The 15,598-nt window shown below is 41.6% G+C and overlaps 1 protein-coding gene across 1 annotated transcript in view; it reads right to left on the bottom strand.

The window, feature by feature from the left end:
* Nucleotides 1–14,553, bottom strand: part of LOC147883905 (protein CYTOSOLIC ABA RECEPTOR KINASE 5-like) — a 48,009-nt gene extending 33,456 nt beyond the window's left edge. Inside the window, exons 1-5 of the mRNA XM_087398667.1 lie at nucleotides 14,180–14,553; nucleotides 13,948–14,031; nucleotides 13,525–13,775; nucleotides 13,273–13,399; nucleotides 12,796–13,069 (exon numbers count right to left, since the gene is read on the bottom strand). Coding sequence (XP_087254793.1) covers nucleotides 12,796–13,069; nucleotides 13,273–13,399; nucleotides 13,525–13,775; nucleotides 13,948–14,020 — 725 coding nt within the window. The 5' untranslated portion in view covers nucleotides 14,021–14,031; nucleotides 14,180–14,553. The remainder of the gene's footprint in view (nucleotides 1–12,795; nucleotides 13,070–13,272; nucleotides 13,400–13,524; nucleotides 13,776–13,947; nucleotides 14,032–14,179) is intronic.
* Nucleotides 14,554–15,598: the final 1,045 nt, after the last annotated feature.

Here is a 15,598-nt window from a genome sequence, read left to right on the forward strand (position 1 = left end):
CCAATATGACACGTGGCATGTCTAAACTCACTAGACTATAAAACCACGCCTAGACCACCTAGAACACTCATTTTAGACTCACTTTGGCTTCATATTCCAACACCCCCCCATGAAGGCAAGGTGAGAGACGACTGGAATGGAACCAAGAGCAGAACATGACAATGACAGTCTAAGGTGAGGGACTATTGGAATGGAACAAAAAACAGAACATGACAATGACGATCATTAAACTGTGCACCCTATGTAACTCAGAGGCTAAACTCTGAGCATGTTCAAAGGTTGATCCAAGCACTCTCATGGCTTGAGACTCAACATGCTCAGAGACTCACGTTATAGCATGGCTACATGACCAGCTCATAGGTCTAGGAATACACCAACATCGTGGAACTCGGCCAGGCTTGATAACGAGACTTATCAAAGCCAATACATGGCTCCCACAATACATCCCCCTCTAAACCTATCAAAGCCAATACATGGCTCCCACGGTACATCCCCCCTTGGCTTCATAACACGACATGTTAGGAAGCCATACACCAAAATAGGAAAACCAATACATCTTTTTAGGAGGACTATCCAAGGAGAGGACCTTTAGACTCATTGAAAATCAACCACTCAATACATATCATTTAAGGGGGACTACCCAGGGCAGAGGACCCCAAAATAACATCAAGTATGTAGTAATAAAAAATAGATCTCTTATGATAATACATGTCCTCCACGTAGCCAGTGCACATGTGTTCACATCCTTGCGAGTCGATGATGATGTCGATGAAGCACTAGGTAGTAATGCCCCAAAATATGTGTCAGTGAAGTCCATGGATTAGCTACATGGAGCACTCACATGATGACTCTCAAAATGCCGGAAGGAGAGTCACCAATGTCGAAGTAGAAGCCTCAGGTACCACAACCAATCGGGAAGTCAATCAATGCGAAGTACCTCAGGCATCGATCGAATAAGCAATGTTGAAGAAGTCACTTGTTGATGTAGAGCGGTCTACATCAAGCTCGATGTAATGCACTAATCAGAGAGATCACTGTAGTGGAGTGTGTCGGAGTAGTATCAAAGAGCTCACACTCTCCCTATGTCGGTTCAGTTGAAAGACTATATCTATTGACTGAACGACAAGATTAAAATGGAAGTTCGGGCTAAATATGTGATACATTAGATGAATCTATTGCAGTAGCCCTAAACTATGAGGATGCCAGAGGCAGACCTAGTGGGTTTGTGCAGGCAGGGACTCAGCATGAGTATTCGAGAAAAGGGGGATTTCAGAGGAAATGGACTTCAAAGACAAGTGTCTCGCAGCCAAGTGGCCAAACCAAGCAGGTGAAGCCAGCTGAGGGACAAGCAAAGACAAGTATCACCGTTGGGGTGAAAAGAAAAGTAACTCCAATGGCAGCCCGGGCTTGGTCAAAGTCCTCGTTGACCCCTGAGCAAAAAGAAAAACATAGAAAAGAAGGATTGTGCTTCGGCTGCCTTCAGCGACATCAGTGGAAAGATTGTCCACTAAACAAAGACCATCGCACGGCCAATATGATAATATTTTAATGCGACGCGAAAATGCAAGAGAGTCCCAATGCGGAACATATGCAGATGCAATTGGCGGGACCTTCTCAGAGGTTAGTACCTGTGTTGTTAAGTGTGTCTGTTACTAAGTTAGTAAGCGGTGCACCTGATAACATCCTTTCCAAGCCCGCAGCAACAAGGTATACGGTTTTCGATGAGCCCGAGTTGATTAAAATGAAAGGGTAAGTAGCCAATCATGATGTGATTGTGTTGTTTAACTCAGCGTCAACGCACAATGTAATTAACTCGAAGCTTATTAAGAGGCTCAAGTTGAGAACTAGTCCGTCTAACTATGCGTATACGATCACGATGGCGGACGGAAGTTCAACTTAAGTATGGGACCAAAGGGTTACCCAGTTGGAACTTCGAATACAGGACTATGTTGAGAAGCTGGACTTTGAGTTGACCAGACTTGCTCACGCAGATATAGCCCTAGGCATGGCTTGGCATTTTTGGAAAAATCCAGCCATTGATTGGAAAAAGCATATTTACCAGTTCAAGATGAACGGGGTAGAATATGTTTTGCGAGGTGTAAAGGATTTACCTCGAGGACCATTGATTTCAGCCATGGAAATTCGGAAGACTCCAAAAGAGTTTCTGTGTCTGTGTATAGCATCGGTAGAGTCGATTGATGATGCGTCGACTAGCACTGAGGCTACCCAAGATGGAAAAATGGCCGAGTTGGCTAAAGAGATATCGGAGAAGTTCTCTGATTGTTTTAGGGATGAGTTACCTTATGGGTTACCTCCAGAGCGGAATGTTCAGCATATAATTGAGCTTATCCCGGGGACAGAACCTGTAAATAGACCTCCCTATAGATTAAGTTTTACAGAAGAAGCTGAGGTGCGAAGACAACTGGAAGAGTACCTCAAGCTGGGGCAGATTCAACCAAGTTTTTCACCTTTTGCTTCCCCAATGATATTAAAGAGGAAGAAAGATGATACTTTTCGCCTCTGTATAGATTACAGAGCATTGAATAATATCACTACTAAGCACAGGTATTCGATGGCTCGGATCGATGATTTGCTAGATGCATTACACGGAGCCGTAATTTTCAGTAAGATAGATTTTAAGTGTAGCTACCATCAGATCCGTATTAGAGCCGAGGATGTGCATAAAACCGCTTTTAGAAGCAGGTTTGGTCATTATGAGTTTTTGGTAATGCCCTTTGGACTTACCAATGCTCCAGCTACATTCATCATGCTTATAAACGATTTACTACGTCCGTATATCGGAAAGTTTGTAGTACATTTTATCGATGATATTCTGGTATTCAGTAAAAGTATTACTGAGCATCATGAACACTTAAGAATAGTGTTCAGTATTTTGAGGAAAGCCAGTCTTTATGTAAATAAGATGAAAACTATACTGTGTATGGTTAGACTTGAATATTTAGGATTCATAATTACTCCAGAGGGGGTAGAAATGGATCCAAAGAAAGTGGCTACGATACTGACTTGGCCAATCCCTCAGAGTCTGACCGCTTTGCGATCATTCTTAAGATTTGTACAATTTTATCGAAGGCATATCAAAGGATATTCCGAAATAGTATCGCCATTGACTGATCTGACCTCAGATAAAGTACCTTTTATATGGGGACAGAATCAACAGGAAAGTTTTAACGCCATAAAACAAGCTGTGGTCACAGGACCGGTGTTAAAAATAGTTGATCCTCAAAAACCGTTGTTCCTTGAAACCGATGCAAGTGGCATTGCGGTAGGAGCAGTTCTCCTCCAAGAGGGAAGGCCAGTAGCCTTTGAAAGCAAGAAGCTTTCTCCCTCTCAACGAAATTGGCCAACTCATGAATTAGAGTTGTTTGTCACCCGGATACATTTTCCAACATAATGCCCTTTCTTCTTATCAGGCACATCTGGATTGATGGTATAGTGTAGCTCCGCAACAAAATGGTGATGTTACATGCAAAATGATATGCCAGATGATAGATTGCCACAAAGGCGACATCTGATCGTGAACAATAGCTATTTGCAGCATGCTGCTTTCAAGGCCATGGTTACTGAAGCATCTCATTCTTTGTCTTCTCATAGCCATATTGATATTGATAATGCATGGGATTCTTTTGTTTCCAAAATGCAAGTTGTGATTAGAGGTTATGGCAAGTCTTACATGAAGACTCTGAGGGAAACTATTGCTTAGGCCAAATTCACTTGTCACGACCTCACCGAACTCAGTTATCTTCGTTCATTGTCCCTGCATGAGCAAACAACACTATGCCAAGCTAGACATTGTCTTCAACTCAATGATCACAGGAAACTGGTTAAATGGGAGACTAGAGCAAGACAAAGGGCCTTTACAGATAAAGGCTGCTTTTCCAAACAATTTTTCAAAAGATTGCATTAGAGGAGATTAAAAACAGTAATTTGCATGGTGCTTCTGCCTGATGGTTCATGGACTACCTCACGGTCACAGCTTGATTCTGTTTGTGTGCATCATTTCTCTCAGCAGTTTGGTTCTGCAGTTCCTCCCTCGCAGCAGGTTCTGTCTGCAAGAAGTTTACTGTTACAGCATGTTTCTCCTATTATTTCCACTACTCAAGCTTTGGAATTGGAGGAATCTTTTACTGAGAGGGAATTGTCAGATGTAATCAAATCCTGTGGTAGAAGGAAATCTCCAGGATGGGATGGTCTTACAGTTGAGTTTTTTCTAGAATATTGGCCTCTTTTGAAGCATACATTGCTGCATATGGTGAACGCTGCTTGGCAAAATCAGAAAATGCTAGACACATGGAAAAGAGGTCTTGTTAAACTCCTTCCAAAAAAGCAAAATTGTGAATCTTTGGCTGATTGGAGACCTATCACTTATGCTAGTCATTTACAAAGTTACTACCAAAATGATTGTCGATCGGGTAAAGGGGTTTTTACATGATGGGTTGCATCCTGCGCAATATGGTTTTGTTCCGCGTAGGCATATCACAGATAACATTTCTAATGCCTATGTTGGAATTGAATATGCCAAATACATGCAGCAGGATGTTTTGCTATTGCAAGTTGATATTGCCAAAGCTTTTGATACTGTTCAGTGGGATTTTATTTCATCGACTATGCAGCATTGGCTGCAATTCATTCCAAAGATCAACCAAATCAAGATGCATCAGTAATTGAGACCATGCATGCCTTTCAGGGGTTAACATATGAGTATGTCCGGAGGTATTGTCACCCTGTTGCAGAGCATTATTGAGATCCCCACATATAAAGGCATGATATCTCCATGGATATTGTTGCACGGCATCCCAAATTGCAGTTCTTTCTCGAGAGGATTGAGGTGCATAGACAGAAGCAAATTCAAACACCTCTCCTTGAATGATGCATTGAAGAATAAGCCATCTGCCTTGATTGTCATTTAAAGCAATAACTGGCTGAAGCTCATGTTTGATCAGGAAGACTACCCCTGAGAAAGAGTGCTCCCCAGCATAGAAAATATCATAGCCACAGTAGTGACCTGTCTTTCCTGCATAGACATGTTGGTTGTGTTCTTGTAATGCCACTATGTCAGGCTGAAATCTATTGATATATAGCCACACAGATTTCCATTTCCTACTGTCACACATCCCCTGGACATTAAGTGTAAAACATTTGATATGAGCAGTCATATTTACAGATATTTATAGTAAAATAACAGCTATGTACAACAGCAACTTTCACGATGTCAGCCCTGCATTTCTATCTCAGGGTCAAGGCCTCTTCCCTGAGGAGTAGACAGCAAAGTAGCAACCTCTTCTTTAGGGAAGAGTGTTCTGCTAGCTGTCACTGCAGCCCATGTGATCCCAATTCCTGTATTGACCTCTGGGGAGTTTCCACTAGAAGACGCACCATTCCAAGTGCGAGGGGGTGGAAGTCTTCGAGCAGAAATAACTTTTCTTGGACTTTGTCATCCATCAATTGGAGGTTTTGGTCCTTTTGTTAAGGGTTGAATAGCAAGAGGTGAATGTGAAGAAACATTTCCATTTGAAACCACTGGAGCTTTGCCTTTATCCTGAGTTCCAAAACGTTGTCTACTACCTTTGTTTTTGTTTCCAATAGAGGTAGGAGCATCCTTAGTAGGCATTTGAACAGGCAAAGTAGCAGGAGGCATTTTATGCTGATTCATTGGACACTACGAAGCCATGTGTCCAAATTTTTTGCAGTCAAAGCAAGCCCCTGCAAATAATCCCCATTTTATAAAAAGTGCTTCCCATGTTGACATTGTTCACCGTGACTGAATAAGAGTGTGGTGTGGGATTATCAGTATCCCAGAGAATGTAAAATCGATTCGAGTTGCCATTAGGCCGTAGTGGGCAAACCACTTTGCCTAAAGTCGCTGTAATTTTAGGCAAGAGTGAATCCATGCATTGCAGGAAGTCTACAACTTCATACCGGACATCAGTGTCGGATCAAAGCCTGAAAATCCCTTGTGGGAGACATGGCAATACGTGCACTATTTGCTGCCCAAAAAAGAGGGGCGAATGTTTCAAAATCATTTGCTTGTGAATCTCATCTACCATAATGGCCTCAAAAAAACCCCTGGCTGCATAGTGTACCTTGCGAACAAACGAGCCAGCCAGTGTGCGGGTCAACTAGTTGCCTACGTCTGCAGCAGGTGGCATCCGACCTGGGAAAAATAAAATGACTGCATTTTTGGCATATTCTCTAACTGGATCCACAATTCATCCACTTCAATCATGAGGCCAACCGATGAAACCGAGTCTTTCCACTCTTTCCTTGTGTCTGCAAATCCTTCATGCATGACATCATAAACCAGTTGTGCCTCAATAGAATCATGTACCGGGGCATGCTGACCCTCAGTCTGCTTTTGCTTTTTGCAATGAACTGAACGATCCTTTTGAAAAGTTTTTTCACAGGAATATTCAGCCATATCTTTGGAAGAAGGTGGAACCCAGAAAGGAGGTACCTGTAAAGTGATAGTAGAGAAAAAAACAGTCCCAAAAAAAAGCCCACAGAGAAAAGAAAAGAGTGTATTTGTAAGGAGAAAAAGGAGAAAGAGAGATGTAGAGGTCGAGAGAAGATAAAAAACAGTTTTATAGAGGAAAAGGAGAGAAAAAACCAGTAAAAATTCCCATATGAACTATATTTCAGAGAAAGAGGGAAGATTTTGGCGATGGAAAAGGTGCGCCGGACCCAGAGACCCAAGAGAAGAGAAGCGGGAGAAAAGAGACTTCAAAATCAGTGTATAGATGCAGTCCGCAAGCAAAACCCTGTATAAAATCGATCCAGGAGCCGGAGATGAACTGGCAGCAGCAACTTATATCAGGCAAAACAGTCCGTACAGGCTACACCTGTACGGAATCTGTACGAGGCTGTGGCGGGCTGTACAGTAGATAGTAGATGCTCCAAATCACCGTGTTTTGAGCTCTGATACAGCGCAACAGGAAGCTGAGGCTCACGGGCTGGTTGGGGAGGGTCTAGAGCTGTTGGGGAAGGCTAGAGCTCTCTCCTCTCTCACACACCATCACACACACACACACACACTGTGTACATTGGGCTCGTTTTTGGGTACTATGGACTATTTGGACATAGAGATGGCATTTTAGGATGGGACAACAGTTCCCTCAGGCATATGCTTTCTTCATAATGTCCCTCAAGCAATCTTTATATGATAGTTATGCTATGAGGGATTTGGATGCTACTAGCCTTGAAGTGTTTTCTCACTGCTTTTGAGTGCTTCCATTAGGCTCTCTTTTGGAGTCTAATGTCATCATGTACATTGATTTTATGTTAATTTTATAGTCACTGGTTTCACCAAAAAAAAAAAAAAAGTGTACACACACACACTCACACACACACACACACAGAGTACACACCCAAGTAGGGATATGAAGCATTCTCTCTCTCTCTCTCTCTCTCTCTCTCTCTCTCACACACACACACACACACACACATACACTTTTTTTTTTAGTGAAATCTTATATTTTTGTGTGGGAAACCTCAAAACGAGGTAAAAACCCACCAGTAAAGCCTCACACACACACACACTTGGCAAGGACTAGTATCAAAGTATTGGGTCATGTAGTATCTGAAAATGGTATTGAGCCAAACCCAACCAAAGTCAAAGCATTGGTTGTGCTATCTTCTCCATCAAATACCAAGCAATTGCATACTTTTTTGCAGAAAGTGAAGTATTTGTCTCGGTTTATTCACATGTTGTTTCAAGTGTTGTTTCCTCCTCAACAAGTTGCAAAGCATGATCCTTTGAATTGGACCAGTGAGTGTGAGAAGGTGTTTGAGGCTGTGAAGGAGTTGCTTGGCAATATCACAAGTGTGAAGACTCCTAATTTTACCAAGGCTTTTTATGTTAATCCTTCAGTGGGTCTTGATGCTATTGGAGCCATCCTCTTATAGCAGGGTGAGAGTTTGAGATATATGAGGCCGGTCTTCTATGCCACTAGTGTGAAGAATGAAGCTGAAAGGAAATACACAGCTGCTGAATTGACACTTGCAAGTTTGATGTATGCTTGCAAAAGATTTCGGTCTTACTTGATATCTCAGTCTTTTGTGGTGCTTACTAGTTGTTGCCTACCATGTCTGTGGGCTTGTTTGTGGAATGGTTGAATGAGAGCAAACTTTTTGAGTGAAGAAGATTGGTCAAACTAGAGCTATGCTATGATTGCTTGAGGGAAGTCCAGTCATTCCCCTCTTTTCTGTTATCACTGGTACATGTATTTTGAGGGCACAATTTTATGGGAAGGGGTGATCATTTAGTGGCCCTTTAGGTGGGAAATGTGGAGGGACTATATAATTCTTTATCCACCACTCATTGTACACTTTTGATGTGACATCTAATCCATCTACTCTGCCTCCTCCTTCCTCCTCTTGCAGCCTCCTCTCTCTCTCCCCAATCCCTCCCTCTCTCTCTCTCTCCTTCCCACCTCTCATTCATGTCTTACCTCAACAAAGTTGAGAACACATATGAAAGTAAGATACCACACGAGGCGATGAAAGCTACGAATATCAAAGGGTGGTACAAACAGGGAATGAACTGGATGAAATCATGGGGTATAACAGCTGATGATATACCAGAAGATGCATGTGAAATCAGGGAAATAGTGATGCAAAAAATCATACGGAAGCTATGGCAAGACCCGGGAACAAAAATGCAGTTCTACACATAGGACATCAACTCAATGGACATCCATGGAATGCAGAAATACCTCAGAGAAGACGTATCAATATTTAAAAGACATTTAATCTGCAAAATCAGAACTAGTTTACATGATCTCGAGGTGGAGAGGGGTAGGTGGGCAAGACCCAAGATCCCCAGAGAGGAAAGGACCTGTAAAATCTGCCCCATAGGAGAGGTAGAAAATGAGCAGCATGTACTCCTAAGATGTAGAGCCTACACTCACATACAGAGAAAGATATGAGGGCAGCAGAGACAGAAAAATCTGTTGGTACAGCCAGCCAAAAAGCCCCTATCCCTTCACCTTCCCTCTCTCCCTTCCTCTCTCTCCATTCCTCTCCTCAATCCCCCTTTCTCCAATCTGTTCCCTACCCCTTTTCTATAGGCAATCATAAAGGGATTTCCTGAGTGACATCCGGAAATAGTGAAACATGGAAGAAATAGACTCTCCAAAGACTCTATGGTTTCTGTCTTTCCACAGCGTCCAGAGTCCCCAATATCGAACCCATGTGAAAAAAAAGATGAAACTCATGCCTTTGTGAGTGAATGGCAAAAATCCAAAAAAGCTTTGCCAAAGCAAGCAGTAGGAGACTGGGCTCGGAGATGCTGTTGAAGAAAAAGCAGAAAGTCACGAGTGACAAGGCAATGCCAGAAAAGATGGACAGACAGAAGAAGCGATATGCCTACGTGCCAACCACACATGCGGGTGTGTTCACGTGCATATACACACACATACCAATATGTATGTAATGTGTTTATGTATCTGTGTATGTGTGTGTGTGTGTGTGTGACAATCTATCCAATGTAAATACATGATGTATGTATGTGCGTGTGTGTGTGTGTGCGCTCGTGTGTGTGTGTGCGAGAGAGAGAGAGAGAGAGAGATCTATCCAATGTAAATACATTGGATTAAATCTTAGCCATAACATGTCCGATCATGATGGTCTTGTAGTTTCCCAGACTCATGAGAGAAAGCAAAGGCATAGATTGAAAACCTATGCAAGAAATGCCTCGCTTTATGGCTAAAAAGGGCGACCCTAGTCCTCTAAAATGACATGACTATATATGCATCTTTCTCGCTCGGACTCACGGAGGTTGGGCCACTTAATTCTTTATATTACTAATGCACAGGATTTGCTTGAACTTATTGAGGTTTTGGGCAATGTCATGGTTATTTGGTTCATCCACTTAAGCTTGAGCCTAAATACATCACTGGATCCCATGATCATGTGACTAGGCACTTACTGAGTCTTTCCAATTGCAAAGCACTCATTGCCTGCCTAGATGGCAAAACATTTGAGAGAATCATAAAGGCACAAGTATCACACAATGAAGAGCTCAATGATGAAAAATCAACTGAGAGATGTGTCTAGAGCTCAGACTATGCTTACATGAATTTTTGGAGATGGAGTCTACGAACGTCTAGAATGTACATGTCACTGATTGTGAAAACTAATGGGGCCAACCATATACAGCTAGTATATGTTGAAAAGCTCTGAAGATGTGCAATCTAATTGCGCATAATAGTAAACCAGAATTCCGACACATATGAAGATATTATAAGAATAAAGTGCCAAATACATATTTAAATGAGAAAATCGCCATTAATATTCAAACTACTATGTTAAATGGAAAATCACAGGTTGAACATTTGAAATATGAGACACAAAGAAACAAGACAAAGAACATATATACAAGCACACATAAGTAACTATGCATGAGCACATACCTATATAAACTGAGATACATATATACAAATACATGCAAACATACATACATGGATATGTGTGTGTCCCTGCTTGGTTTGTGTGTTTGCACTTAATACATACACACGTATGCACATTTTGTTGGAGGTGCACATCATGGTCCGAGGCCTTAGGCCACGCTTTCTATTATATAGCAGTGATGTACAAAGGACATTAGTTGGCCAGGTAACGCACAATCTGGAGGAACATACAGCTTTTCACTTTCATCTATCTTCAGTGATGTCCTCAACTCTAACAATCTTGCATACAATCTTTCATCTCTATTTTGGTTTTTTATTTCTTGCTTTGAGCTGCAGGATGTAGTCTGGCCAATGCAGCGTGAATTAGGAGTGGGTTAGATTTCACTGTTTGACATTAGGTCCGCATCCTAAAAGACCACTTGCTTGAGAATTGAGCATTGTGAATGAAACCTATGAGACTTCTTAATGTTGCAGGCTCATAGTAGATCTATGAGTAAAGTGAATGTCTATGACTTACAGCATGGAGTACCTGCAGATTTCAGGAAGTATCCAACAAAAACAGCGTTGGCAGATGTGTTTTGTATCCTCCACATGTGGCTCATAACCACACCAGCAACCACGTTAGGAACTTCAGGTATGAAACCCTAAGATAGGTATCTGTTGGTACATAGGTTTTTGTTTCAAAATATTGCCTATTACACTGTGCATTGTATGCTATTTAGAATTTCATCAATGCTCTTGCATTATAGTTTGTAAAGAGTAGTGTATAGTGTGTATCTAACATCCCTAGTGTTTAAATCTAGATGCTTATGTATACGTATTCGTATATGTATATGTATACATATATGTTTATAAGTGAGTTTCTATTTAAAAAAGAACACTTAAATTTTAGGACCTTTAGGTACTCGAACCTAACAACCATATCAGCAACAACTATCGGCTTGAAAGCATGTTGATTCATCCTCTATTCGCTGGCAAGTTGGAACTACAGAATTTGAAAGAGATTAGTGTGTGGTCAGTTGCAAACAACGCAATAGGTAACATCTGGTGGTTGGCCTAGGTTCATCAGTGTCTCACACTCTGCGATTGCTCCACCTAACAGTTGAGAGAGTATTGAGAAGTCACATTTCGGATCTTCCGTTTCAATGTATTACTCAACAAAGAATACCAACAATGGCAAAAAAGCAGCACACAGCACAAAGCTCTTTTTCTCAGGTGGTAATTTGCGTTATTATTCTAAATAAAAGCTGTTGCACAAACATCATCTGCACAACAAATAAACTTGAAGTGAAAACAACCATCCAAGTCTTGTGCTTCAGTCTTCTCAACGTCAGAGCCAAGCTATGATATTGAAAATTGGGTCTTGGGGGTCTACGTTTCAACATGCAACCTAAATGACCTGGTTTTGGCTCAGCTTTAATTCAGCCCCAAAGTCTGTTTTCAAAACTGATTTTGGATTTGCTAGCGATGCAAGACTATGCAGCATTTGTTTAGCTTGACATGACAATTCTTTCATGTCCCAACTTTTTTTGAGATTGATTATGCAATTAGGACAATTTCTGTAATAAAGCACATAAGGTTGCGCAAAGTCATGTTTGTCTATCTGTATGTGATGATCAAGCTAGCAATGAATTTTATTTTTTTGGTCTCCTTGGACTTGTGTATCATATCATGGAGAAGTTTTGTGAGCTTGGAAACTGCTCATGTCTTGGAGGTTTCCCAGTTGTTGATAAGCTGCTCATTTGATGAGGGCTCTTGTGGGGCTTCATATGTCAAAACCATGGGGTGGCTCTTGTGGAAAGAGTCTTGGAGCTTGTTTTTGGATGGATGCTCTTGTCTATGAGCTCTTTATGATCATCTCGGTTGAAATGGGGCAATATTTTCTTGGTGTTTTGGCCTCTTCCTCCTCAGGTCTTTGTGAGGGGGACTGTTGAGGTGGCTGGACATGGAGGGAAACAGGTGGTGTTGGCTGAGATGCCTCTTGAAATGTACTTAAAACTGTGTGTTCTGCGGTACAAATACTACAGCTTGCATTTCCAAACAATGTCTTCCATACAATTCCTTCATCCACCTTTTGGTCATTATTTCCGCTTTTGAGCTGCAATATGTAGCCTTCCCAAGACCTTGTGCTTGTAGAAGTAGGTTAGACTTCAAGCTTTCACATGCACACGCATATGTAGACTTTAACCTGTTAAAGTAGTAACATAAGAAGCAGAAATACAGACACAGAGAGAGTAAGGTGTGGAGGAGAGAGAGAGAGAGAGAGAGAGAGAGAGAGAGAGAGAGAGGAAGCAAAGGCAATTAATGATGTCAGGGGATCAAGAAATATTGGACTTGAAAAGAGGATCTGTAAGGAATGTAGGAAGCTTACTCGGGTGCATGATAACCAAATGTACCCAGAACACGGGTTGAGTGAAGGCGAGCTGCCATATCCGGTGCTTGATTTGAAAGATTGAAATCCGCAATTTTCGCCATGAAATTGTCAAAGAGAAGAATGTTACTGGATCTGATGTCCCGGTGAATGATTGTAGGGTGCACCTTTTCATGAAGATACTCCAGACCCCTTGCAGCCCCCACAGCAATCGTTACCCGCTGCATCCAGTCAAGAACAGGCCCTGGTTGAGCACCTTGCACACCTTTCCGACCTGCACAATGCCCATTGCCATATACCTTGGAGTTGTAGTGCAAAAATAGTACAATCTAGGTTCACCTGTGCATAACAGACTTTGACAGGCAAGAGTGCCATCTCTTGGAAAATATAAGAACCAAACATCCACAAGCTATCCTTGAAAATGTCTGTGCACAAGTGAAATTATTATGGAAATATATATAAGTTTAGAGTGTCCACCGTGAAGAATATCATGCAATGAGCCCATCACCGCAAATTCGTAGGCAAGAATTCGAAGATTGCCATCAAGACAGTACCCAACAAGCTCAACCACATTCTTGTGCTTCAGGCTTGAAACCATGGAAACCTGCAAGCCGAAAGTTCTGCAGGAAATCAAATTTCCAGGGTCAAAACTATGGACAAGAACGATAAGTGTATTCGTTGACTTTAAATATATTATCCCCATTATTAGCAGCTTAAAGGGCTCGCTACATGTGCCAAGAAGTCGCTGTCAGCTTCTCGCTTATTGTTGACATCAAGCTTTTTGATCGCTGCAGCTTTTCCATCGCTAAGAGTTGCATAGTAAACTCGGGCATATGACCCTTCACCGATTAAAGTCTTTGCTCCAAAATCTTCAGTTGCCTTTCTAAGCTCATCCAATGGTATGAAAGGTGCTGCTATAGACTGCACATTCTGAGTAGATTTCTTCACAGCTGGATCACCCCTGTGCGTTCCTGTGACACCTGCACGAATGGACATGACGCTGGCATACGTCAACTATGTGAAAACTGTGTTCGCCGACCGCTGATATCATTGCATTTGTGCTGCAAGTGGCCTGTCTATATATACATGACGACGACAGCAAGAGAAAATTTCTTTTCAGAGCTTGAATATGGCATTAATAACCCAAGTTACCATTTCTCTCTGGATTGGTGAGAGGAATTGGAGGTTTCTCCTCTTGCCGCTGACAGCAACAGAAATTTCCCATGTCGGGAGCACCTTAAGCACACACAAAAACCTGTCTAAACTAAGATTGTAGTTTCCGATGGAAGGACAAACGATACGATAGGATTGGAAAGCAGACAATTGATGGACAGGAGAAATGCATGGTAACCAAGTAACGAAGCAGAGAAGAAGAGGGCGATACGAGGCGATGATGGTAAGCTGTTAGTTTTGTTTGTTGCATGAAGAAGGCCGGCACCATTGATGCATTGATGCTTCGATCACCACGCTGAAATTCAAAGCTCGCCTCTCGTTGAGCCACTTGTTCCCATGTGCTTTTGCCACATGGCATCCGTAAATCACCGAGCCGGGCACCGGTTGCTCGGGCAATTTGGGCGTTCGTCCACCTGAGCAGCTTCCCGTGTTTCATTCCCCTGGCAGAGGCCACAGGTGGCATGGCTGGCCGTGTGTGTGTCGGTGGATGTGTGTGTGTTTTGGGGGGGAGGGGGGGACGTCCCAGCGGAAACCCAATTGATGGTTGAAATCCCATCCCTAGCAAGGAGAAGCAATGATACTTCTTCTCATTTTCTGGTTAAGGCTACCAAAGCTGACAACGTAACGTTCAAAAATCAAACACGATGGCTTATTTTTCTCCCTTTTTTTGCTTTTAAAGAAAACTGTAATCCTACTCACCCACATTTCTACGAGTGTAGGCCTTAGATTTGTTGATATACAATTTAAAGCTTCAAAAAGCCACACTTCAACATCTCGACTTGTTCACAAATACACTATGGTGTCGCTCTCCCAAAGACTTACACTATACTATCGGGTACTACTAACCATTATACTTACAAGTCCTATATTATTATATATCCCTAAAGTTATGAAGGCTTCATGTTTGATGCACACCCTAAATAAGTGCTTAAAAATTCCATTGAAGCTCAATCTTTAGAGTACTTTTAAGCTTTGCCCACAAGCTTACAAGCATAGCCTTGTTAAGGGCACCTCATGTGGTTTCATGGTCATGTTTGACAGATTTTGCATGTTCTTCTTGAAAGTCAAGGGTGAATCACCCAAACACTATAAATTGGAAAAGATTATTGTACTTTCAAGTGACAGATGAGTACCTATGATCTATAGTTAGTCTCAACCTGTTAAAGAAAACTTACTTAAAGTAGCATTTATATTTCCCATTTTTTAGTTCAACACCTTTTTTCTATATTTGAAGCTATTTCTCTTCACAAAAGGTCTTTAAAGTACCTATTTCAAAGGGGTTAAGTCCTCAAGCAATTTTAGCATGAAGTTGAGCAATTTAATATAACCAAGTCCCCTTCAATCACAAATGGATGCAAACATTCCAAACCTTAACTCGTCCTCCTAAGATTATGGTCTAACTAAAGGTAAGATTGGTGATTACAAATTGAGTACAAATTGAATCATCTTACTTTTGTAGACAAAATGCAAGTTTGGGCCACAACTACGTTTGGTAAATTGAAGTGCTTTAATCAATTAATTATGGCAATTGGACCACATCTATAATTTATCAAATCAAACCTCTTTAATCACTTAGTTACATCCATTTGAATGATATCAATGTTTAGACGACCCCAATAGCAATGTCCCA

The sequence above is a fragment of the Dipteris shenzhenensis genome, chromosome 27 (genome assembly GCF_047967505.1).
Source record: "Dipteris shenzhenensis isolate YYH24624 ecotype China chromosome 27, Dip_SZ_1.0, whole genome shotgun sequence".
NCBI classification, from domain to species: domain Eukaryota; kingdom Viridiplantae; phylum Streptophyta; class Polypodiopsida; order Gleicheniales; family Dipteridaceae; genus Dipteris; species Dipteris shenzhenensis.